Source organism: Clinocottus analis, unplaced genomic scaffold, assembly GCF_023055335.1.
Source record: "Clinocottus analis isolate CAN_PGR_092001 unplaced genomic scaffold, fCliAna1.0.p SCAF_5, whole genome shotgun sequence".
NCBI classification, from domain to species: Eukaryota; Metazoa; Chordata; class Actinopteri; order Perciformes; family Cottidae; genus Clinocottus; species Clinocottus analis.
The window spans coordinates 15803734-15827993 of record NW_027176207.1 but is presented as its reverse complement, the minus strand read 5'-3'; the positions used below and the strand labels follow the sequence as shown (position 1 = coordinate 15827993).

Genomic DNA, 24260 nt, shown 5'->3' with positions numbered 1-24260 from the left:
GACATAATGTGTCAGAAATGACCCGATCCTCACCCTGATGTTACAGCAAGAATGAAGATCAATTTAAATTGTGTCTTCTGCTCTCGAGTTATTTCCCCCCTCTGCACTCGCTCACTGGGTCAGGTCAACTCCCTCTGTAATCTCCCAGTCTATCTAGCCAAGAAAAATAATGGTGACCTCATGCTGGGGCACGACCTTGAATATCTGAGGAATTATAAGGCAGCGTTGAGACTAAAGATAGCTGTGTTTTTTTCCCCCTTTACTTGTGTGTATATATATATATTTTTTTTTTAAATATATACAGTCTAGATGTAACCGTTTTTTTCCCCCAGTCTCCCTTATTTAGTTATTAAACAATAGTAAACATTGTACAAGTACATTGTTAAAGTTGCTATATGTACTGGATTTGACACCATATGGTTTCAATGGTAACAGCAGGTTCAGTTCACTACTACAGTGAACATTCCTTGAGCACCTACTTTGTCAGAAATACAACAGAAGAGCCACTTGTGTTTCTGTTTACTGCTCAGCCAAACAAACTTTCATTGTTTGGATAGAGTCAATGATAAATGATCTGATTTCATCCCATGCACATAGAATAACAAACCATGAATGGTTTCCTGACTTTAATTTACAATAAAAGCAGTAGCAATTTTGCTTGATCACACTGCAACTACCAAAGATAGCTACTATATTGCGAGATAATTACTAGAAGCAAACACATTGAATGGCTTTTGCGAAGAAAAAATAAATACTGGAAATAAATCGTATCAAAAACAGGCTTAGATTTGATGAAAATCTTGGATTATAATAACTAGCAAAACATGACGAACATTGCGGACTCCAGGAATGCTCAAAATTACAACACAAATGTCACATTCCCGAAACCTGACAACCCATCTGACCTGTCTCTGATGACACACACAGCTATACCACACAACCAGAGCAGAACTGAGTTTGGAAGGTGAATGTCCTCCATCAGTCAAAGCTGGCCTGTGGGCTTGTTTGTGCTGATAAGTCAAATGTACAAACATCCCTTCCTGCGGCATTAAAACAGCATGCTTCCTCTCTGTGGCTTCAGCGTGTCAGCTTCTACCATCACCTTCTACCATCTCCCTTCCCCACTGTGCTCGGGACACTACTGTCTCCTTTTTCCTTTAGATCTGCACCTCAACTGCTTCTCTTTTGCACTCCGGAGAGATGCAATCTACATTTCGTTGTCACAGTACTTGTACTACGTGCAATGACAATAAAGTTGAATCTCATCTGACATACTCTCAATCTCTATATAATCTCTCATTCAGCCTGTAAGAGCAACCAACTTTTCTGGGTTAGTAGAGAGACTCCAAGCCAAATTGGACACAATTATATAAAACATGACAAAGTGAACAAGCGCAGCACTTCATTGCTCTGAGTTTGTGTGCTGGCCTCAGGATCTCAACTATTAGCCCGGTGGTTGGCGGGTCAGGCCTCAGCAACCGCAGGTTGGGTGGACCGGACAGGGGTAAGATGATGCATTCCAGTACTGACCCACCCCATTCTGCTTTCTACTGAGAAAAAGAGGGATAGAGGAAGAAAGAAAGAGACGATGAGAGAAGTGCTGCTTGTTCCCGTTCAGAGGCAGCCCGGCCCACAGCGTGAGAAAAAGAAGGCCTTTAACATGGGGACAAGACTGCTGACATCGGCACACCAGAGCAGAATGAACGGAGAAAAGGAAAAGGGAGAGTAGTTAAACGGATGAAAAAAAGAGTCTATAAACACAGAAGTGAACTTACACACATCCTTTAAAAACACAGTTAAGCCTGCTTGATTTAAGGGTCGGTTTACCCAAGTGACAAAACAACACATTGTCTCAATGGTGTCTGTTTTTCTTTTGAGATAATCCTCACTGTGATTTATGCTGCCACCCAAATTCTAATGGAATTAACAGGGTCTATTTCTATGGAAAATGTGTGTAATAGCATTGTCAGGAGTAATGGTAGTATAGATTTAGATTTTACCCATCAACTTTTTAAATGTATGTTTTCCATGCTTTAAGGAGCACCATAAACGACTTCAACCGGCCTCAATTGTATTGAGGTGGAAAAAAGAAATCTGAGAGACTTGTAGCTATAGGCTATCACTAAAAGTAAATTAGACATTTCTGTTTGTCATTTTGGGTAGCAATCCAGCAGAAATGTCTAAAAGTGTTTTGTAGTATCACAGTAAATGTGTGCTACACTGTTTTAGACGGACGTTGGATTATTGTGGTTTAACTCATCAAATGCACTGTGAACATGTTAGAAAGTGTAAAGTTAAAATGATTAAACCAGTAATGTTGCTTGGTGCTTTTTAGACACAAAATCTTTTTGTTATACCTTTTTGTCAATATTTGCATACAGTGAGGTCAACATGATGTCACTGGCTCTGGTTGCTAGGAGATCTTTTGATGACACTGGAAAGCATATTGATAGAAGTCAACATGTGCCTCCTTTTTTTTTTTTTTTTTTGGCACCGCCTCATATAAACAGATCGCTAAAGCATTTGTCATCTTCTTCAAGTGACAAAGGTCGACTGTGTCTGTGTGATTCAGATTTTATATGCTCATATTTTCTTCTTGAACGATACTGCCGTTTCCAAGCAGGTCATTGCTTCGAAATGGCATTTTACATCCTTTCGTCTTCTGACAAAATGAGGTGGGAAATCACTGTGGAAGTACAGAGCTGTGAATTGTGTGGACACTGCAAAGTCAGCAGGGCCTGCTCCGTTTAATTTAAAGCCAATTGTGTTTTGCAGACTGTGTCTAATTTGGTTCAGTTTGTCACATTTTTTTGGGAGGGGGGTGTCTGGCCCTGTGTTTTTGTGTGAGACAGTCAAAGCTTGTGCTTGTGTGCTTGCATGCGTGTTCAGCCCATAGTAGGTATGTTTTGCATGTAGCTTGACCAGTCGGGGCACATTCTTCCCTGCAGCACAACACGTCATCCAGAATTGTTTCAGGCAAGGACAGATTCTGGCTGCAGAAACACAAGCCAGTTGCTTCAGACACAGCAGTGTAATTTACAGCTGTTTAGGTTTGGTAGTACAGTGTGCTACTACTCATTTAACCTAGTGGGTGTTTTTTTAAATAGAGGGGATTTAGAAATGAGCGGTGAGCAGGAATATGAAAATGGTTTGTTATGAAATATACCTCACACTGGGGAGCACTTTAAAACTATATTGTTTCTATCAGTACTTAAACAGTACTGCAGGAAGAAATAGTTAAACATGTTTTCATAATCTATATTTCAACTTAAAGAATGAAATTGACTATTTTTGCACAAATCCAAAGTGCAAGGTAAATTACACCAGGTAATTTAAACAGATCTTGTTACTGTGAAGTAACGGGCAACTATATGAACTACTGACTGATGATGGTTTTTGTGGCAGATAATAAAACATAAATAACATATCTTTAAAAATGTAATAGAATGTGAGTCATATCTTTTTGCCAAGCACTGAGGGTGGACCCTTGTGATACAGTAAGGAGATTTAAAAGGTGGGAGCTGTGATGGAGAGCGAGTAAAACACAAGCCTCTCTCTGCTGTCTGTCATTTAAAGAGATGTGGATGAAATTAAACGTACTTAATCACCGGTGACAAAGCGTAACACTAATGTTTTTTTTTAATCCAAACTTCACAAAAGAACATTGTTTCACCTGGAGAGCTGCATGCCATGTCATCTAGATCTATGTACTTTATAATTCTTTGTCATGAATCTCCGCACCCTGTGCAGTACCAGGTTGACAGTATTGTCACAGCAAGCAAGACTCTGATGGTTCAATAGGAATGACGTAAGGTAGCAGGTTTGCTGTAAACACCACAGATAATTGATTTTCTTTTTAGAATCTAAAGATCAAGATCAACTGCTCTACACAGGGTAGTTATGAAATCCTGTGGCGCTTTTATTTTCTTTGGTCACACTTTTCTAGAATGGAACTTGTAGAGGTTTTCCTAACAGGCGTGTGCGTGTCAGAGAGAGGCTGACTATGTAAGGAGAGGAAATGAAATTGTTGAAAGTTGCTGTTTGCCAACAAGACACCATTTAGGGAGTGTGTTCTCAGAATATTTTATATCTTTCTTTCTTTCTGTGTGTTTTTACTTCACTTGCAGAACTGATATTTAAATGTGTGCCGACAGTTCATCGCACACTTTAAGTCTCAATCCAGCTGTCCACTTTGCAAAGTGTTTGTATTGTTGTACTTTCAGCACAGATGCCAAAGAGTGTTTGACTAATGTAGGGAAAAACAAAAAAATAGTAGGAACTCGTACTAGTCATAGACCGGGGAAGTTGCACTTTCAATTTGTGTTTAACGTTTGCACTCATCATCGTTGGCAGAGTGTAATGCTTACGGTATAAATGAACTTGAGCTCCTTAAACTGCCAAACTTTATTTAAGGTTTTCCATAATTACTCTCAAATGTGCCAAACTTTTATGGCTGAATGTTTCAAGGCACAAACTCTCTCAAATAATGTATTTAAAGTATTTAAAAACATTTTGAATTTTCTCAACAGTGAAAGGGATGGATTGAGATGTATTGGAATATTAAAAGATGCTTATTTGATATTCGTGCTGCTGGTGATCTGTTCTACCTGTTAACATGCACATGAAGCCAAGTTAACAGCTCTCAATTGTATGTTTGTACTGTATATTCATAAAGCTGGGTCAAGTTTCATCTCTCCCTCCTCTTCATTCCTCAGATCATGATCGAGTTCTGCCCCGGAGGCGCTGTGGATGCCATAATGCTCGGTAGGCCTCTCTCTTTTTGCTCTTTCTTTATGTGTTTCATAAGCACTCCATCTTCCTCCCTGTCACGAGAGTCGAGTTCCACACCTGCGGCGGTGCCGGGACCACGCCCGTCCCTTCAGCAGTGACTTTAAGGAAGTGGAGAGACATGATAAAAGGTCAATGATGTGCTGCCAATCCACACAATTGTTTTAAAGATCCAGTAAGAAGCGTCACGGCATGTTTATTTTCAGGGGAAAATGTAAAGAATCAGCATTAATAAAAAAGGCCGTTCCGAAAATGATCGAGTCTGTTCTTCCCCAGTCTGGCATTGGGCAACCTAGAAAGCAGTCAAACATATTGAAGTCCTCCGCTGTGGGAAAACCCCATGTCTGTTTTCACTGGGTGATCCACATCCTCATAACTGTCTGTACCCCCACTGCAGCTAAGCAAACACAGACACAGGAGAATAAAGTCTGCAGGGCAGGACGAGCTTGGATGTATGAAAGCTTCTCTGATCTGGGATTACCCCTCCTGCAACACTATCTGAGAGACTTCAGTGATATCATTACAGGTTTACCTGTTTCTGTTTACTCTTGGTGGAGTTCACACACTACAACAGCCCTCAAGACTTAATGAATGAATGGGGAATCTGCGAGGTGTGCAAAATGGGTTTTGAACCCTCTCAGCAAGTTTTCTCAACTCTCTTTTGCATTCTCTCTCTCTCTCTCTCTCTCTCTCTCTCTCTCTCTCTCTCTCTCTCTCTCTCTCTCTCTCTCTCTCTCTCTCTCTGTGCTAACATATTTAACCCCTCCATCTCCTGACTCTGCCTCTCCTGCCCTTATCAGAGTTGGATCGTGGGCTGACGGAACCGCAGATTAAGGTGGTCTGCCGCGAGATGCTGGAAGCTCTGGATTACCTCCACAGAATGAAGATCATCCACAGAGACCTGAAGGCTGGTAACATCCTCCTCATGCTGGATGGGGACATCAAACTGGGTGAGGGTCTAGATACTTATACTGCTAGTTGTAGGTGCTTGTACACTGTTGACATTTAACTTCAGCATTCCTTGAAAGCATTGGCCATTATTTATTGTGCAGGCATCTTGGTGTTACAAAGTGCCAGTTATCCAAGTTTATACATGTACACAGGTGTGCAAAGTCACAAAAATGCAATGCAGTGCGTTCAAAGAGTAATCAACAATAAATTCTTTAAACATATGACATCCAAACTTGTGAGGGTCAGCGTAATCTGTCTCCAACATCCCATCATTTACCAAGAAACCATTTCACTGTCAAAATGATGAGTGGAGCTAATTCTTAGATAAACCACATGTTCCCGTTGCACATTATAGGTTTTCTCTGGAACTTCTGTTATTTCTTTGGCTTACATGCATGTGGCTGAGGTATATGGGCTGAGCACGCACACGTGCACGAACGCACACACCCACACACACACGCACACACATCCCACAGAGAGAAAGAGACAGAGTTAGAGGCCCTGTACCCTTCCTGCAGAGCTAAAGGAGGATCTCAAGTGGGCATTTTGAGGGAAAACTGCATTCTAAGGAGCATATTTTAATTTATAGGCCCTTTGAAGTGTTCTCCACATTCTTTGCATTGCACAGCTGAAGTTGTGGATCTAACGCATTGGCCATATTTTTTTTGAATTGGAGTAGTTTCCAGGAAAGGGAGAATTGTGTCTAAATGGCGGCCTAACATAAGGAGACTCTGACAAACGACTTTTAACTAAATACATAAATATTTGAGTCTCTTTTGACTGCATGATGTTCTACTTTCTTTGACATTGTGATTTTGCACTCGGTTATGATCTAATAATCAGTGTACAGTCACTATTACCTGATTTAATTACAAAACTGGTAGCTTTTTTGTGTTTATTTTGATACCAAGTGGTTCATTGGTCTATGGTCTTCATGCATTTTCTCTTAAATTTAAAATGACAAATGTAAAATGGCCAGTCTGCTCTGTGAGTTAAACCTGTATCTCTTGTTGAAGTCTATTTCCACTGTCTTACATTCCTTCCTAGGACATAATCACTGGGAGTTGCCTGTTTAAACTCATTAAGTTATGGCACTGACTCTTTTATAGTCCCCAAACCTATCAAGATAATTCAAACAAGTTTGCAATAATCAGCCCCTGAGGCCAATGCATCTAAACCTATTATACAAGGCATTAAACACTATGTTCTTCCAGCGTGTTGTAACTGTTCATGCTGCTTTATCAGTGCAATGATCAATAACAAAGTCAGATCAGTAAACAGGCAACTTAAAAAAAAATACTCATGATTTGAAATATAATCAATATTTTTTTAATTTAAAATGATTAAAATCAAATCACTGAAATGATGTCTTGTTTGTTGAGGTTTTCCACTGAAAAGCCTGTTACTTTGCATTCATTTATTTCTTGACTGAATGGTGCTTTATGGGAGCCTTTAGGTGTGTATGGTAGAAATAGTTGTGTATAATCACAATAATCCTTCTAGAGAGACACACCCTTCGTGATTAATCGAGTGAACATGGTGTAGTTCAGACCCAGTGATACAGCCGGTTTTACAGCTGCTTCTGACAGAATGTACTGAAGAGTATTTGACTTCCGGGTTTATAAGACCAACCCTTATTGGTATGATGCTTTCTAAATATGTGACCGTCCTTCAGGATATTAATGTTTGAACTCATTCTTTTTTTTCAATGTGCAATAACCACAGTAGTGTTATTTGTTGCAGACTAAACCTTTAGGGAAAGAATGTTTCCTCCATCCAAAGACAGTCTAAAATGATATATTTGACTGGAAAGCCAAAAGATATTTGAATTGTAGTCTTCAGAAACCAAGACAGTCACTTAAGTCCCCGTAATAGAACATGCCAGTTTGTAATTGAAGCAGCAGCCGGCTTCCTTGTGAGGAAAGGCCTCTGCCAAGTGCTCAACCCTGGACGTGCCACACGTAATATTCGTACTGGCAGAGAAAAAAACCTGTTCAGCCAAAGTGAAAACAACACCCCTCTAATCTCAAGGTCTTGTCAGGAAATGGGGGCAGCTCGTTTGCTATAAATTTAGTGATTCTGGCTTTGTGTCTCAATGTCATGACAGTTTTACAATCTACAAACCATTTGTCAACTACAAAGGGAGAAAAATAATGTTTTACTTTGAGGGCCTCTTAAATGGTTCCGGTGAACTTCTTTCAACTATCTCGCCTCATCTTGTTTTGTTTTTTACTGGTCTCTCTTCTCTTTCAGCTGATTTTGGCGTATCCGCGAAAAACACCAAAACCTTACAAAGAAGAGATTCTTTCATTGGAACGCCGTACTGGTGAGTAAAACATGACTCTACACAGCACCACGTAGGAAAAAAGGCCATGCATGGATTAAAACTTCTGTTTTGTTCTTTTCATTCAGATATTTCATCACATTTCATCACATCCAACATCCTCCAAATGCAATGTGCTAATATATTTCCCATACAGCAACATCTCTGACTATATGAGCAGAGGTCTATGGCTTTTTGGGAACACATTTCCTGCCAAGAGTATGACATTGAATATACACACACAGAACGCTGCGGGGATGACGTATTTTTGGAGGGTGCAAGATTTTTGCATTAAATAAACTGGTTGTGGCTGCTTAAATCTCTTAAGCTTGTGTTGACGTACCAATGCTGACGTATTTCCAGTTTTTAGGACGTACTCCTGCAGCACTCTATTCAACCCAACACCTCAGCGCTTTCATGTTGTTTTTCTCTCTCCTCTATACCTGAACAAATTGGAAAGATTCCCTTTGAAATCACCGCAGCGGACCTTGTTCCACTCTTTTCCCAGTTATAAAGACAGTTAAACATTGACTCAAACAGATTATCATCTATCAAGAATACACACATGGCATAATTTAGTACAACCCTGAACATAGCCTTGTGACAGATTTGTTGTTGATACTTTTTCCCTTGAATGCCCTGATTTAGTAAAGTCAACAAAAGCGCATATTTGTTTCTTTGTACTTGAGAACATTAAAGAGATCGGGGGTTAGAGAGCAATTCTGCAGCTGGTCAGCAAACACGCGCTGATCGGAGAAGTGTGCTCGATGTTGACGCCTGCGAAATGGTGAATAAGAGAGAGAAGAGAGAGGCGGACCACTCCTTATCCCCCCCGACGTAGTCAGCTGTTGGTCACTCGCTGTCGCTCAGATAAAAATATTGTAAATAGCGAAGTTGTATCTTTATATTATGAAATTATTGGATCATGTTGGGACTGTTATTTTACATGACTTGCTGTTTTGATTAGGCCAAAACAGATTTTTACAACATGATAGTTAAAACCTTAACAAGTTACTTATTAGTTCTAGCACTTGATGCGTTGCAGTTTCTGCTTGTATGTAAGACCTATGACCTCCCTCTAAAGTTCAGTAATCCCACGTTTATTTGATATCATGGCATATTGATGTTTGCCCATTTTCCTCAGAACAAATATGTCTGCTTCACTTTTTAATACCCTCTTGTAAACACATTTCACCCAGACATGTTACATACTGTATATTGTATGCATACAAACATTAACACACACAAGTTAATTATATACTAAATGGCACATACTCGTGGAGAAAACTTGCCTCTATAGCTGGATTATTCCTATTAGGCATGTTTTAAAGACAAATGTGTTAATAATTTTACTTGTTAGCCTTCAAGTTAAATTAAGGTTTCAGTGTCCTACACAATGTAAATTATTCCAATGTTTAGTATAATAATAATATTAAACGTCTCTATCTCAGGATGGCCCCAGAGGTGGTAATGTGTGAGACCATGAAGGATGCTCCATACGACTACAAGGCTGATGTCTGGTCTCTAGGAATCACTCTGATTGAGCTCGCCCAGATTGAGCCCCCGCACCATGAGCTCAACCCCATGAGGGTGCTGTTGAAGATCGCCAAGTCAGAGCCTCCCACCCTGGAGCAGCCGCAAAAATGGTAAGCATCCATTGAAAATAAATCTGAACTAGCTGTACATTTGTCAGTAAGTGCATCATATAATACATGCAAATTGTGAAGAGTAAATGGGAATATTTTAACCAGGAAATTTGAGTAAAATAAAGATATAGGCATAGATTATAACACGTGGACCAGGGCTTTTATTTTTTTTCTAGATTTTACAGCATCTTTTTCATCCTACTCACACATTTTTGCACATTCTGTGTCCTGTACTTTAGACACTCTATCACATTGTCCTCCCCCTCCCTGCCTGCAGCCCATTTAGCCATTTCCACAACTATCGCAACTACTCTGGATTTAAGCGAGTGCCAAAGTAGTCTGAATGTTCGAAAGCAGCAAATTTAGTGCTGCAAAAATCAGTTGCTGAAAGGGATGGGGAGCCTACTCATCATTTCTCTTGAATGCTTTCTTTTACAAAGCACAGCTGTGCACTAAAATGACCCACATGTACCAACATCACATGTCTGCAATAACTTTTGTTAAAATGTTTTGTTATGTTGTAGATATTTCTTCATCCCTTTTCCTGTGCCTCCTTCATACTTCTTGTTTTTGATTAATATGTTTGTCTTATATTCACTCAAAGGTCACAGGAGTTTAAAGATTTCCTGAAGAAAGCTTTGGACAAAAACCCAGAGACTCGTCCGACTGTAGCACAACTCGCAGAGGTAGGCCCTGATGCAATTTGCACTCATAACCCAGCACAAATGCTGCACTTTGATATATGATGGACCATTGTCCTTGCACGGTCCTTATCTTGCACTGACACACACATATACAGGGCCTTTTTAATCTTCTATATTAAGACCTGAATGGAGTGATCTATGCCAGGGGAATGAGCCGTGGAGGGCACTGGCATGCGAGTGGGAGGGGTATGGAAGGTGGTGTACAAGAGTGAGGACAGAAGGAGGAGAGAAGGAGAAGGATGGTATAAAAAGTCAAGCGAAAGAACAAAGCTTAAAAAAAAATGCTGAAGAACGGGAAGTTAACATTCAGGACCATAATTATTAATTACTTTTGAAGAACACTGGTTAAAACATCTTCATCTGAAGGACAATGGAGGTTATTGTGCCAAAGAATTAGGAATGCTTGGATATCTTTAATGAAAGGCTGATGACGGTAAAGCATAATATCTGAGGATGAATTCTGACAAAAGGTTTTTCCAAGTCCGGAGCAAGAAAAATTTGCGAAAAAGTGAACAGGGTGTGGATTAAAGCACGAGCAGAGTGTCTATTAAAATTCAGAGCCACAGTTTCCTGTCTATGTCCCACAGCTGAGGGAATGCCAGCTATTTACATTCCCAACCTCAGCCAGTAGTATGTCTGGAGTACACTGAGCTCGCCACCTCTGGCAAATTAGAGAGAGGCAGAGATGAAAATCCTAGACCCGGGCCCACTGGGAATTTTGCATTTGCTCTCCAGTGGGTGTGGGTGTGGGTTGGGGGGGGGGAAGAGACGGGTGTGGTCAGTTTTTTGGTGCCGTGCTGGAGGTTTTAGATGTTTATCATGCCTGCTGCACCCAACGGCTGTCAAATAGTATTTACTGTAGATGGTTTTGCTATGATGGCATTCAATTCCATTCACTGGAAGTAACCATCAGTCTATGTGACAAGTGTTAGGTCAGACTTTGTTATTTGTCTGAGTGTATGGATATGAAAAACAGATGTAGTGCAGGAAGTGAACATGAGGATTAGAATGGATCATATTAAAGGAGTGTAGGTGTTAAACTCTAAGATGTGCACAGCTGAGAAGAGAGGAAGTAAAAGAAGAAAATGTATAAAGTCTTTGTCATCACGGGTTTCTATGATGGTATCCGTTTGAAACAGATTTGCATGTCCTGCATGTGTGCTTGTTAAAAAAATGTATACAACATGACATAGTATTAGTCTCTGTGGCTGCGTCGCTGGCGGGAGGCCATCTGGATGACTTGTATTCATTACACTGATTATAGCTTCTCCTCCCACGTAGTTTCTCATGGCCAGGATTTTCTACAGTGTTTTTTTCAGAGTAATTTCCATTCATGTATCATATTGGATGCTTTTCTGATTACCGCATGCCTGTATGGCGGGAGTATCTGACACACTTCTCCAGGGGGGGTGCAGGAGAGTGTTGGAGGATGTGAGGTGAAAGGGACAGGTTGACTGACTGTTAAAAACAACAGGAAGTTGGTTATCGTAGGTCGGCCCGCCGATTTGATTCCCATTCAATTTGTACTCCTTCTTCTTGATGTCATCTCAAGTCTAGCCTGAATAGACATCTTGCATGTATTTTAAGTGATTTATAGTTTCAAAAGATATCATCATCTCCCATGCTTAAAAATCATAGAAGATATACCTTTATAACTCCTTTTTGTGAGGTTTGTGCATTATGAGGAGCAGGGGATTTTTTTTCACTGATATTTCAAAATCTGGGCAAATAAAAGTCAAGTCAGTTTTATTCAGAGAGATTTAAATGACTACTTGTCTAATCAGATCTTGCCCCAAACATAACCTAATTATAACCCTAAAAGCGAGTCTTAACTTCTTACCACCCTTTATGAACCAGCATGCCCTAACTTTCCCCAAAATGTGCTCACTCAGGGTCCAAAAGTAAAATGTATCCTCACAAAAACAGACGTTTAACTGCACAAACACTCACAGGTAATTCTGCCTTCATGCAGCCCCTTTCTCTGGTCCCCTAATGGGCCATATTGTTCACATTTAACCTTTTCACGCCTAGCCGAGCATGTAAGACCCAAAATCACAGGCCTCTGTGGGTCCAAAAGCAATGTGAAACCTAAAAGAGAGAACACAGGCTCCACTGAGCCACATCTTAATCCATAATGTCAGTAAAGAAAACAAAGCTATATTTCACAGGGCATAAATATCACACCGTTTGCCATCTTTTTGGTATGTCTTAAGGAAGCTGTGTTTAGCTTGAGCATGGGAGGTCTGAGTTCACTTGTTACTATAAACGGTTGGAGGCTGAAATCTCAAACTACTGTGGGTTTTCTAATGGTACCTGAGGGGAAAGTCATTTGTTTTACTAAACAGTGTAGGCTTTGATCAGTGGATACTGGACTTTTCTTTTTTTAACTTTAATAATCCGGGAAATAATTTACTGTTCTCTTGTTTTTTATATATAATGATAAATAGATGAGTGTTACTCATAAATGTCCAGTGACCAGCATCACGATGTCTGTTGTTAAATGGCTTCTCGCTCAACAGTTTTTTTTCTCAAACTGCATCTTTCCAATAAGCTTTTTCTCATCTAATGTTGGTCCTTGAGTCTGTTTCAACTTTGAAGAGTCTTAACCTCTAGCCTAAGAAAGTCCTTAAAGACACCATTGTACTGTTGAAATACTTGAGGCAGCGCTCAAATAGACGGCCTGTGCTTTATTTATTTAGACCTTATTTAATTATGTTTACCCTCACACTCACTCACACACCCCAACACTCATCTAAGCATCACAAACTCAACATCTTCTGAGTGTTATTGAAGCGTTCAGTGCAGCTGCAAATGGTTGTATGACTTTAAGAGTTAACCGATGGCTGATCTCGCAGCATGTTGATGTGTACTCTTGAAGTGGTGGGCTGGTTGTTGGAGTTTGATTCTATTCAACTGTCTTGAATAAACCGATGTGGCTCCCCTCTACATCAGTTGCAAAGCTTGTTTTTGATACTCGATCATAAAATTATTCTTCCATATCAAATAAGAAAGGCAGGGTGGGAATTATTTATACATCTTTAAAATCCAATTATATGCTTTCTTTTTTTTTACAAGGACGAAACTTACATTTCATTTGAATATTTGCTATCAAAATCTGGTTGTGTGCGTATGTACTCTTATACACACATTAATATTCCCACTGCAGTGTAATAATTGGTTTGACCTGACTCATCATAAAATAGCAGGCAGTTGTAAGTCATTAGAGAAGTTACAAGCTAAAGCCTAATGCAGTCCTCGAGGACAAGCCCCTGCAGAAAAACAACTTTGCTCAATAAATGAGCGAACGCACCCCGACTTATGCACACTTCATGGTCCAGCACCACCAGTCGCCTTTTCCCTTTGTCAGCTGTTCAAATTAAATTACACGGTAGTGCAAAGCATGTGAATAATTGATCTGCGGGCCCACTCAACTTTTAATTTAGTATTTTATTCTCCTTGCACTCAGCTTATTAGTGCCCCATTGGCACTCTGGCAAAACACACAATTTCTCTTTAGCAGCTGGAGAAGTAAAGATGGCCTGCGTTGAAGGATGATGTTGGCTGTAGCAGTGCTTCATCAGTGTGCCTTTTAAAGAGAGAGTTGTATTGTAGAACCACTATTGTTGTGGCAGTTCAGGAACCGGCAGGTGGCAGATATAGTTTCCCCTGCAGTGAAAGTCTCCTATAGCCTTGCTTCTTATGCCGGTTGTGTCTCGCAGCCCCATGAGCAAGTTTATGCATCTAACTGTTTCAGCAGAATTTGATTTATTTCTGGAGCCTACCTTCATATTTTCCTTATCAAATTGCTACTTTGTTATTAACAGATTAGTACTGGCAGCATCCCTTGAGCAATAGTCTCATGGTCTAATGATATTCAGATGCAACGAAAATGTGTTTATTTAGCCCTCAGCTAAAAATGTTTTATGGTTGTTAGTGTTTATCTTTTATTCACATCCGGCCTTTTACTTTTTTCCTCTTGTTGAGGCGTTTTAAAAGCCGATTTATGCTCAGCACTCGATGCATAAAATGAAATGAAAGGGGGCACTGTGGAATTTAACTGATAATTACTGAACCATCTCACCTCTGTCCCATATCCACAGCACCCTTTTGTGAAATCGGTGACGACCAACCGTCCGCTGCGGGAGCTGGTGGCCGAGGCCAAGGCTGAAGTCATGGAGGAAATAGAGGACAATAGGGAGGAAGGAGAGGAGGACGACGCCATGGAGCTCACTGTGGTACCAAACCTAGACTTTTTCTGTTTTCTTCTTTTCTGTCCAAGTCACTTTCTTCTTCATCATTGTTTGTTTCCAAAAGGAGACTGGGCGGTCCAGAGGTCGGGTTATAAGAGTGCACGTGATCCACATTTACAGGGTCAATAGTGGGACAGTAACTTGTGTGATTTGAGTTTACAAAAAAAAAAATCAGACGCGTCAGCGTCGCTGAAACTCATGCACCTAATCACGCAAAGTTATACATTTACCTGCACATGCAACCATACACAAAATGCATATGTTGTATATAACCAGACACTTCCCCTGCTTTGGAAGTATTTGCTTGTTGACTACTTTGAACAGCATTTTGTGGTAAACATGGCCTTCCTGCCAAACGACTGAAGTCATCCATAAATCCACAGAAGGCATAAGACTAGAAAGTGACACAGTCGTGACACACAGTCGTGTAAGAGTGCAGTTTACCTCAGGCCCCCAGCACAAACAACGGAACAGAAACCTGGCATTCACCCACACCCGCGTTTAAAAATAGGTGCTGCCTTTCGTCCTCGCCCCTCTATAGAAACACTGTCACGTCACAAGCCCTGATGGAGGGAATTTTCTAAGGTTCCACATTGTTCTGTTGCTGTACTTTGTTAAAAAGAAAAAAAAGACAGTTTGCTTTACCACAGGGACACACAGCGATAGAAGACCCTAAAAATACTCATTCTAACAGGAAGCGGTTACCAGACAAATGAGTCTGTGGATGTTTTTCTCTCCACAAAAGTTAATGTTTGCCCAATTATTCCTCCCTCCCTAATGTCAACAGTTAGTGTGATGACATCCACATTTATTTAGGTGAGTAACTTGGCACCAGTGCTGCGACAGTACAGTTCAAGAAAATAGAAAATGACTGCTCTTTTTAAACTTTGCTGGTCAAACTGTTTTTGAGGTCAAGCAAAACAATGTTTACTACTTTATGTTTAATTACTACTGGGCCCTCTCGGTCTGAAAATTATGAATAAAAAAAATGGCCTGTGTTCATTTGACCAAAATATAACTCAGCCAAACGCTTATCTGTCCGCTTATCTCTTCCTATATATCGTACACGGCCAGACAGCAATGTTTGCTGAGACATAAGAAAGGCTCAATCCAACCATAAAGATGTCTGATGGTATTGTTTCCCTCTGGGCGGAAGACAGCAGAGAGGTATTTTTGAGAAGTGGGATCGCTCCGTTTGATCGCTGTGCACATCATTCTGAAATGGCTTGTGTTCAATGGTGTTTACAATGACAGACCATAGAGGTCCCATATGTTCAACTCTAAGGCATGCCTGGAGCCTCCTGTAATTAGATTCAAAATTGTGAAAATTGGCTATTTCCGAGAATTAAAATAATTACTGTAGAATTACTGTTCTTTTCCCTTCTGGTTGCTGAGGTTTTATGGCGTATTAGTCAATCATTTTATTATTCATGTATTCTTTGATAGTTTAAGATTGTTCTTTTTGATCTTCATCGATGGCTTATAGACTGTTGTACTTGTCTGAAGGCTGCTTCTAATATGTGATGTTTTATTCAATTGGTTATTCAATTGGATTATCCACTGCTTTAAAAACACTTGGTTTTCAGACATGGTTTACACAGGCACACCTCTGATTATGTGTGTACATATTATAGGTTAGATAGCCATCTTAGCTTTAGTGCGATAAGAATCAGTCCAAACAGGAAAGATGGCATTCCTACAAAAGCAAAGGTTCAGGTTACTTCCCAGGAGGCGGGAGGGGAAAATACTTTTCCCATTAACATTCAAAATGTTAACGTCCAAATGAAATGGTCTGCTACAGTATGTAGCTGCTGGCCTATGTTCAATTTTGAGAGGGATTATTTATGTGGATGGAAGCCTATATTAAACTTGCGTAGAACAGTAACGATAAGCATGTTCGATGTTGAGCCAGCAGCTGAAGTTCCCAGGAAATAAGAAACTTTTTTTTATCCTTTTCATTTAAAACATGTTTGTATTTCTTATGACAATAAAGGATGACTAAGTACGATTTCAGTTGGACCTAAATATTTGATTTGACACAAGAATGACTTAGAAGATCAAACATTTTGTCGCATGATTGCATAATAACAATTCTCTTCTCCTTTCTCTTCTCATTCCTTAAGTCTCCAGGAAAGGAACCATGCCAGACCAGTCAGACCAGTTTGGAAGGAGACCAGTCTTTGGGCACACCAAGCCCCACCACGACCTCCCCAACCACTCTAATACCTCTCCCTAAGAAGGAGCCTGAGGTAGATCCACCAACGGAGGAGCAGCCAGGCCCCGTCTTGGTAGTCCCTGTTCCCCTTCCACGGCTGAACCTCCCTCCGAAGGTTTCAGAAGAGTTGGATGACAAACTGCCTGATGAAGTCATTCTTGAGTCTGAGAGTGAGGCCTCAACCAAGACCTCCAACTCCGATTCGGGAATTGAGGATGGGAAGAGTACCCCCACATCGGAGGAAAAGGTGCTCTTACAAGTTTTAGATTCAGAAAATACAAATGTATTGACTGTGGTGTATTCAATAATAATACTAAAATGAATTTCAAGGTTGCTGTGGAGACCCCCGAGACTGAACAGCCACCAGCTCTCTCTCTCCAGCCGAATGCATCTGAGGAACATGTTGACATCATCATAGACTCAACAGACCCAGAGCTACCCACAATCCAGGTGCCCGAGGAGGAGAGCAAAGCTGTGGCCAACGGAGGCTTTCCGACTCCGGACCCGACTCCGGACCCGACTCCGGACCCGACTCCCGACCAGACTCCGGACCCGACTCCGGACCCGACTCCCGACCAGACTCCCGACCCAAGTCCCACTGCCTCCACTACAGCCACTCCGGCGCCCTCCTCTGCTCCGACCCCAGTGCCGAGGCATCGTTCTGAGTCAAACGGTAGCCCAACGGTAGCCCAACCAATGCGGAAATCAAAGGGAGGAAATGCAGAAGGTGCCTCGCCTTATATCGCTGGAGGGATTATTAAAAAACGGTACTCTTATTCGGGCAGCATGGTATCGGAGAGCATGGACATGTCGATCAACAAGGAGTCCATGTCAATGTCAGCGAGGGTGAGTCAATTCGAGTCAACCTGTTCTGTCCTGCGTGAATATTCCTTTGGTCTCCTTAGTTAAATGTCAAGATGAATAAACCTTTATTCGTTCAAATGTGTCGACAGAAAACACGTCTTTGAGGAGAAATAGCCAACTTTTAAAGTGTAAAAGAGCCAGCTCCCTGCCTCTGCAGGGAAACCCCTCCTTGGAAAAAAAAAATTCTCTGCACCCACAGAGGAACTGAAACTGCATTGTGTTGTGTTTAGGGTGTGTGGGTGTTAACCATCTGAGACAGAGGACCGCCTGTCTTCCATCAGGCGTGCACTACCCATTGCATTTAGGGAGGCTGTGCAGAAAGATACTAGCTCTTAGATGCCTATTTATGTTTTGATTGGTTACAGTTCATGCTGCATATTGATTTATGTGTCGAGTCTGGGCTGAATTATTGAATTTTTAATTTATTAAAATAACTGTGAAGGGTGAAAACCAAATCTCCAAAATGTCAATTGTCATTGTAAACACATCATGACAATGCATATTTGACACAAACCAATAAAAAAAGGGAACTTTCGCAATCCATAGACATAATGATCACAAAATTGGTACTCGTCACGACCCAGTGAGTTTAGAAAGATGGAAAGAGAGAGACCATTTCATCATTTATCACCCAGACTGTTTGAAGCAAAATATGCCACATTTTGCATTCATCGGGACCAACAGTGCCCTTTGTGTGGGCACAGTCCAGTATTCACCAGGGTGAATGGCAGTTTCTATGCAGCTCATTGTCACTCTGCTGCTTCTGGAGGCTTATGGAGCGACTGCAATTGAAATCCTATTGACTGCGCGTGGAGTCGTGTCCGGTTGTGGCACGTTAAGTTTTTCCAGAAGAGATTATTTGGCAGCAGCTTGTTTGGAAAGTGAACAGATTTTCCTACTTTTTTGCTTTTTGGACAGGAGGGCACATGTGTTTCTGTGAGAGCATCAGTGTGTGCGCGACGTGCTCATGAATTCCTTGGTGTGCGCAAGAGATGCGTGTGTTTTAGTGAATAACATTACAGCCTTTATCGCAACCAAAGCTGAGCTACACAATGACCCGTATGTGCTCTGATTGTAGTATCGGTGTGTACATAATAACACAGTTAAACATGCAACGACATAGATGTATTGCTATTGTAAAAGTGTCAGTTATGGAGAAAGGGATGCAACAGTGCAGAAGTAGCATCCGGTAGCTGTCATTCATGACAACGACCTCATGTGTCGTCTATTTGCTCAGCTGTAGATGGTTAATTTGGAAGCTTTGTCAGAGTGGACAACGGTATGCACAAACCAAATGAATTGCCGCATTTTGGTTCAGTTTCCTCCTCCTCCTCTTCTTAAGACAACTATTCATAAACCAGGAAATGACAACCACCAGGGTTTGAGCTACCCGATGTTTGCGGAGTAAACCCGGCCATATCAGTCTTTTAAATATTGCCCAAAGAGGCTGATTTAAAGATAGATAGGGGACACGTGTGCTTTGTTAGTCTTAACAATGGTCTTCTATTCAACTATAAAGTGTTTCACACTCTAACACTCATATTAAACATTTAAAGTCTTATGTATCAAGACAGTGCTGGATTAGCCTGTGATAGCTGGCTCTAACTTATACTTGAGTTTCTTATTTGAACCTTTTACTTTGTTACCAAAGCAAAGGCTAATATCCCAAATGGATTGATTTGTTTGTTTTAAGTCTCCAAAATGTGCCTGTTCTAGTAACGAGGAACATTGTTTAAACGGTTGATTTGAAAAGCCACCAAATTAACTTTAGACGAAGTAGACCTTCAGCCAGCATTGTCGTGAAGGGCTGAAGAAGCCAAGCCACATTGTGTCATGTTTACTTCCTGCATGGCACTCCTCTTTACAGTGACAGAGGGAGCATCTCACTGCTTGTTGCAGGAGAACCAGATCAACAGGAACATCAGTGTTTTGTCAGCACGCTAACGCACACAGCTGCCTTTCCTTCTGCGACATAAAAGGCTACATTGGGAGTCACAAAAGCACATATTTAAAGGGGTACTTTTAAACATCAAAGCTGTTAACGGGTCTCGGTGGGGTTACTACTGCATATGTGGAAAAAAGCTTTTTGTGGCTCCCGGGATGAGATGCTGGACATATGATGAATTGCTTCATGTGAATGTCTGGGCTTAAGTTTGAACATTCTAAATAAGATCTGAATGTAGGAATAACGCTTTGACCCCCGGCACGTTTAAAAAAAAATCTAAACTACGACAATAATGAGTTTCAGTGCACACTCAAGCTCATATGTAATGATGCATGTTTCTCAGCGCAAACAAATATTTGCCTTGTACTTAAGGTCTGATTTAGTGTAATGTCGTCCTTTTTGTTTGACCTTTTGATCCCGTCTGTCTGCCTCTCAGGACTTCTCAAGTAAGACTCTGAAGCGAACCAGGAAGTTTGTTATTGACGGCGTGGAGGTGAGCGTGACCACCTCCAAGATCATCAAGGATGATGAGAAGAAAGATGAGGAGATGAGATTCCTGAGGTATGTGAATCACATAATCAGTTTCTGTTTTGCATTCTCTGTGAATGACACCAATGAGCTCAGTGGTCTGTTTACTCCTCCGCTCACAGCAAAGTCTTTTTCAGTGATATCTGCCCTTCTGGATGTTGCTTTGTACTACGCATATTTTAGGAATCCTCTTGGGCTTTAGCCCTTTAAAATTTTAGTTTAAAAATACCCAAATTGTGATGGAAAAATACTCATTTTGTTGCTGGTCTCGTTTCTATAAAGTCTATGGATGGAAAGGAAAATACAATGCATCTGAAGTTACTTTTAGATCTGTGGGAAGATACAGATGTATAATTGTTGCAACCTTTACTGGATTTTTTTATTGTTTATTTTTAATGAACAATTTGTAGAGTTACATGAGTCTTGAACACATTGCACTGCCCTTTGAAGGCATCAGGAGCTCAAAGTGCACAACTCATGCCATCTAGTGGTAGGAACATGGCATTGCATGTTTGACCACAGCTCCCACTCAAGGAGACTGACATGCCCCTTCGGTGGCTGACAGAAAAAAACAAACTTTTCTGACATTAGCCCTTCAAAAAACAATTAAAAGTACCAGTGTTAACTATTATTAACTGCCTACTATTGTCTGAGAAGTTGTTAAACCCATAAATTAAAGTTGTATACGTGTTAAAGTAAGAGTCTATGTGTTTGTGTGTGTTAAGACGTCAAGAACTGCGTGAGCTCCGTTTGCTGCAGAAGGAGGAGCAGCGTGCTCAGGCGGGTCTGAATGCCAAACTGGAGACGCAGAGAGAACAAATGCAGAGACGTTTTGACCAGGAGCTGAACGTGAGTCACAGTTCATTTTCTGTTTATAGAAAGGCTGGAAGGAGCACAGCAGGCTTGTGATGCATTTCTTCTTTCCGGGATTTTAAAGTTACACATACACATATATTTTCAGGGTCTATATATCAATGTATATATTTATTTTATCAAAGATTTGTCACAAAATGTATGCTATAACATGTCATAGTATATAATGTATAGGATAGTATGCTATAACGATTTTCGATATTGTGAAAAAGCAATTAAAAGTAATATTATAGTTTGCCGAAAAAAGTAATGAAATAGTATGTCATAAAATTGTATATGCAATTTAAATGTCCTACAAATTCAAATTATAGTATGCCATGAAAAAAATCTCATAAAATGTCATTGCATGCTCTGTCACAAATAATGTTTAAAAAAAAACATAATATACTGTAATAAAAATAAGTAATCATGTGATTACAAAATGCGGTAAGGCTGTTTTTATTTTCACCGACGCTAACATTGAGCTTGTTTCCTCTCCAGACCAAGAAGAAGCACTACGATGTGGAGCTGGAGAACCTGGAGAAGCACCAGAAGCAGACTATTGAGAAAATGGAGAGTGACCACCACGTTAAACTCAAGGACGAGACCAAACGTATCAAAGCAGAACAGGAGCGCGACCACCACAGGTTTCAGGATCAGATGAGACAAAAGAAAAAGGAGGTACATTGAAGACAAGTTGGTGGGGAAGGGAATGAAAACGGGTTCAATAAAGCTTTCAGTCTTCAAGCATAAATAATGTTTTTGTCCATTTTTACATACTTTTTTTGGTTCCTTGTGTACCTGTGTTTACATCTGGTCGGACTTTGCTGACATGTCTTTTTTTTTACGTATTTAGGTCAAACAATCGGTTGATAAACTGCCCAGGAATCAGCGTAAAGATTCCCTGAAACAGCTGTTGACTTCCTTCCAAGAAAAGAAGATAAAAGATGTAAGTTAAGGTCAACAGCCATTTGAACCAACTGTATTTGTATGCAAACTTTACTCGACTGGTTTTGAAAAGTTTTAACTACTGAGAAAATTAATTTATCACACACTAAATTCCAATTAAATTTGGGGAGTAAATACCTGACTACACACTTTTTTTCCGCCATCCCCTCAGTCATTTTCTCCATCCATGTCTTCCTCTACTCTCTAGGAGGATGCATTCTTGGCCGCTCAGAAGAAAGTCCTGGACAAAACGTTGAGGAAAATCATCTCTAACAACAAGAAAGAGATTGCAGAAATGGAGAGGGGATGCCTGAACAAGAAACAGGAGCTAATCAGAGGTACAGTAGATGTTAGGCACTGGGCTCACTTAAATCAAAATGACCTCTTATCCATCTTAACCCACAACTGGCGTTATATTTATAAACTATATGTACAAAAACTATGCATATGCATTTTTCCCACACATAACTATGTTTATAAAGGAGAAGTGTGTGGTGAGGATGTGTGTTCCTCATGCATACTTCATACTTTTAGCTGAGAGAGCGAGGTGGCTGATATGAGAAGTCGGTGATTGAATAAATTATGGGATAGTAACATATTTGGTTGTTGGACAATTTTCCAGATTATGTTATTGTTTTGAAAATATCAATCGAACGTGCATTCCATGAAAATCCTTTTCAAATACTATATTAATTATTTAAATTGCAGAATTCTTGTTTTATTTACAAAAAATCTGTAAATTCTAATTTCATTTTCTCATGATTTGTGGAGCACTTCAAAGTCTTTTTAAGTTGTTTTCTTTTAGTTTGATAGATCTATTTCTAAGTTTTTGTTTTCATGATAACGGCAAACATTTATGAACTCCAGATGTTGCCTTTCACTAACTCTTGGTCATTTCTTGTGTCCACTTCGATTAGACCGTGAATCTTTCATGTGGGAAATGGAGGAGAAGAACCTTTACGAGAGACACCAGCTGATGAAGCAGCAGTTGAAAGAACAGTACTTCCTCCAGAGGCATCAGCTTCTCAAAAAACACGAGAAGGTACATTTATAACTCTTATTGAGTTTTGTTTACACCCATTTAATGTTGGATGGCATATAAAAGCAAAATATATCCTTGAATCAGGAATTCATTTGGCTTTTTATATTCAGTATTCAGCTTACTTTATTCAGAGCTTTCATCTTTTTTAAAATGTGTGTTGTTTTTTGTTTTTTTTACACAAGCAGTGTCAAAGTATATTACACATGAAATGTCTGTTCTATGTAGCCTTCAATGTGTTCTATCGTCTGTGTGACGACAGGAACAAGAACAGATGCAGTGCTACAATCAGAGAATGATTGAGCTCCTGAAAGGTCGACAGCAGCAGGAGAAGAACCGGCTGCCGAAGATCCAGCGCGGCGAGGCGAAGACCCGCATGGCCATGTTCAAGAAAAGCCTCCGCATCAACTCATCGGGCAGCAACTTGGACAGGGAGAAAATCAAACAGGTAGGACGAGCGAGGGTTTTTTTTCTCCCTCCATGTTTGAACGATAAGTGAATTATTTGGTGACTCACTCCCTTTTTGTGTCTTAGTTTTCTCTGCAGGAGGAGAAACGGCAGAAGGCGGAGAGGCTTCATCAGCAGCAGAAGCACGAGAACCAGATGAGAGAGATGATCGGCCAGTGCGACAGCAATATCAGAGAGCTGCAGCAGCTACAGGTGAGTGAGGGGCAACGCTTTCTCATCTTTACCACTAGATCTTTTGGTTTGTTTCACAGCTCCCATCAGCGTTTGCCCAGTCTCTAGAATGCGTTTAGCTAAATGAGTACAATCATTTCCTGCAATTGTTAACGAGAGCTTGTTTTGTGCTTCAGAATGAAAAGTGTCACCTGTTGGTTGAGAATGAGACTCTGAGACTCAAGAACTTGGATGAACAACACAACCAGCTGCTGAAGGACTGGAGGGATCAGCTGAAACCCAGAAAGATGGTACTAATCTCTTGTCATAATGTCATTAAAATGTGTTATCTGCATGGTTCACAAATTCAAATGTGTCCCTTATTGTCAATTTCTTTGCATTATATATCAGTTTTCCAAAAAAACAACCCATAACTTTACTATATTTAGTCTACCTAGTCACCCAAATTCAATATGGATGGCATACCTAAGGGTCACACTCTAATGTTTTACCCTGTGATAGAATATGAATATTCCACCTGCACAGCATTTACAAATGTAAAAAAGGTTTCCATGTAAACCTGGTCAGTT

The 24260-nt window shown here is 40.4% G+C and overlaps 1 protein-coding gene across 1 annotated transcript in view; it reads left to right on the top strand.

Annotated features, from left to right (window-relative positions):
- stk10 (serine/threonine kinase 10) overlaps positions 1-24260 on the top strand; it is a 37275-nt gene that overhangs the window by 11255 nt on the left and 1760 nt on the right. The window contains exons 3-19 of the mRNA XM_068600999.1: positions 4716-4764; positions 5589-5738; positions 7993-8065; positions 9514-9708; positions 10313-10394; positions 14512-14646; positions 16785-17123; positions 17207-17722; positions 20122-20246; positions 20939-21062; positions 21567-21746; positions 21922-22014; positions 22222-22351; positions 22931-23055; positions 23315-23500; positions 23587-23712; positions 23868-23981. Coding sequence (XP_068457100.1) covers positions 4716-4764; positions 5589-5738; positions 7993-8065; positions 9514-9708; positions 10313-10394; positions 14512-14646; positions 16785-17123; positions 17207-17722; positions 20122-20246; positions 20939-21062; positions 21567-21746; positions 21922-22014; positions 22222-22351; positions 22931-23055; positions 23315-23500; positions 23587-23712; positions 23868-23981 — 2742 coding nt within the window. The remainder of the gene's footprint in view (positions 1-4715; positions 4765-5588; positions 5739-7992; positions 8066-9513; positions 9709-10312; positions 10395-14511; positions 14647-16784; positions 17124-17206; positions 17723-20121; positions 20247-20938; positions 21063-21566; positions 21747-21921; positions 22015-22221; positions 22352-22930; positions 23056-23314; positions 23501-23586; positions 23713-23867; positions 23982-24260) is intronic.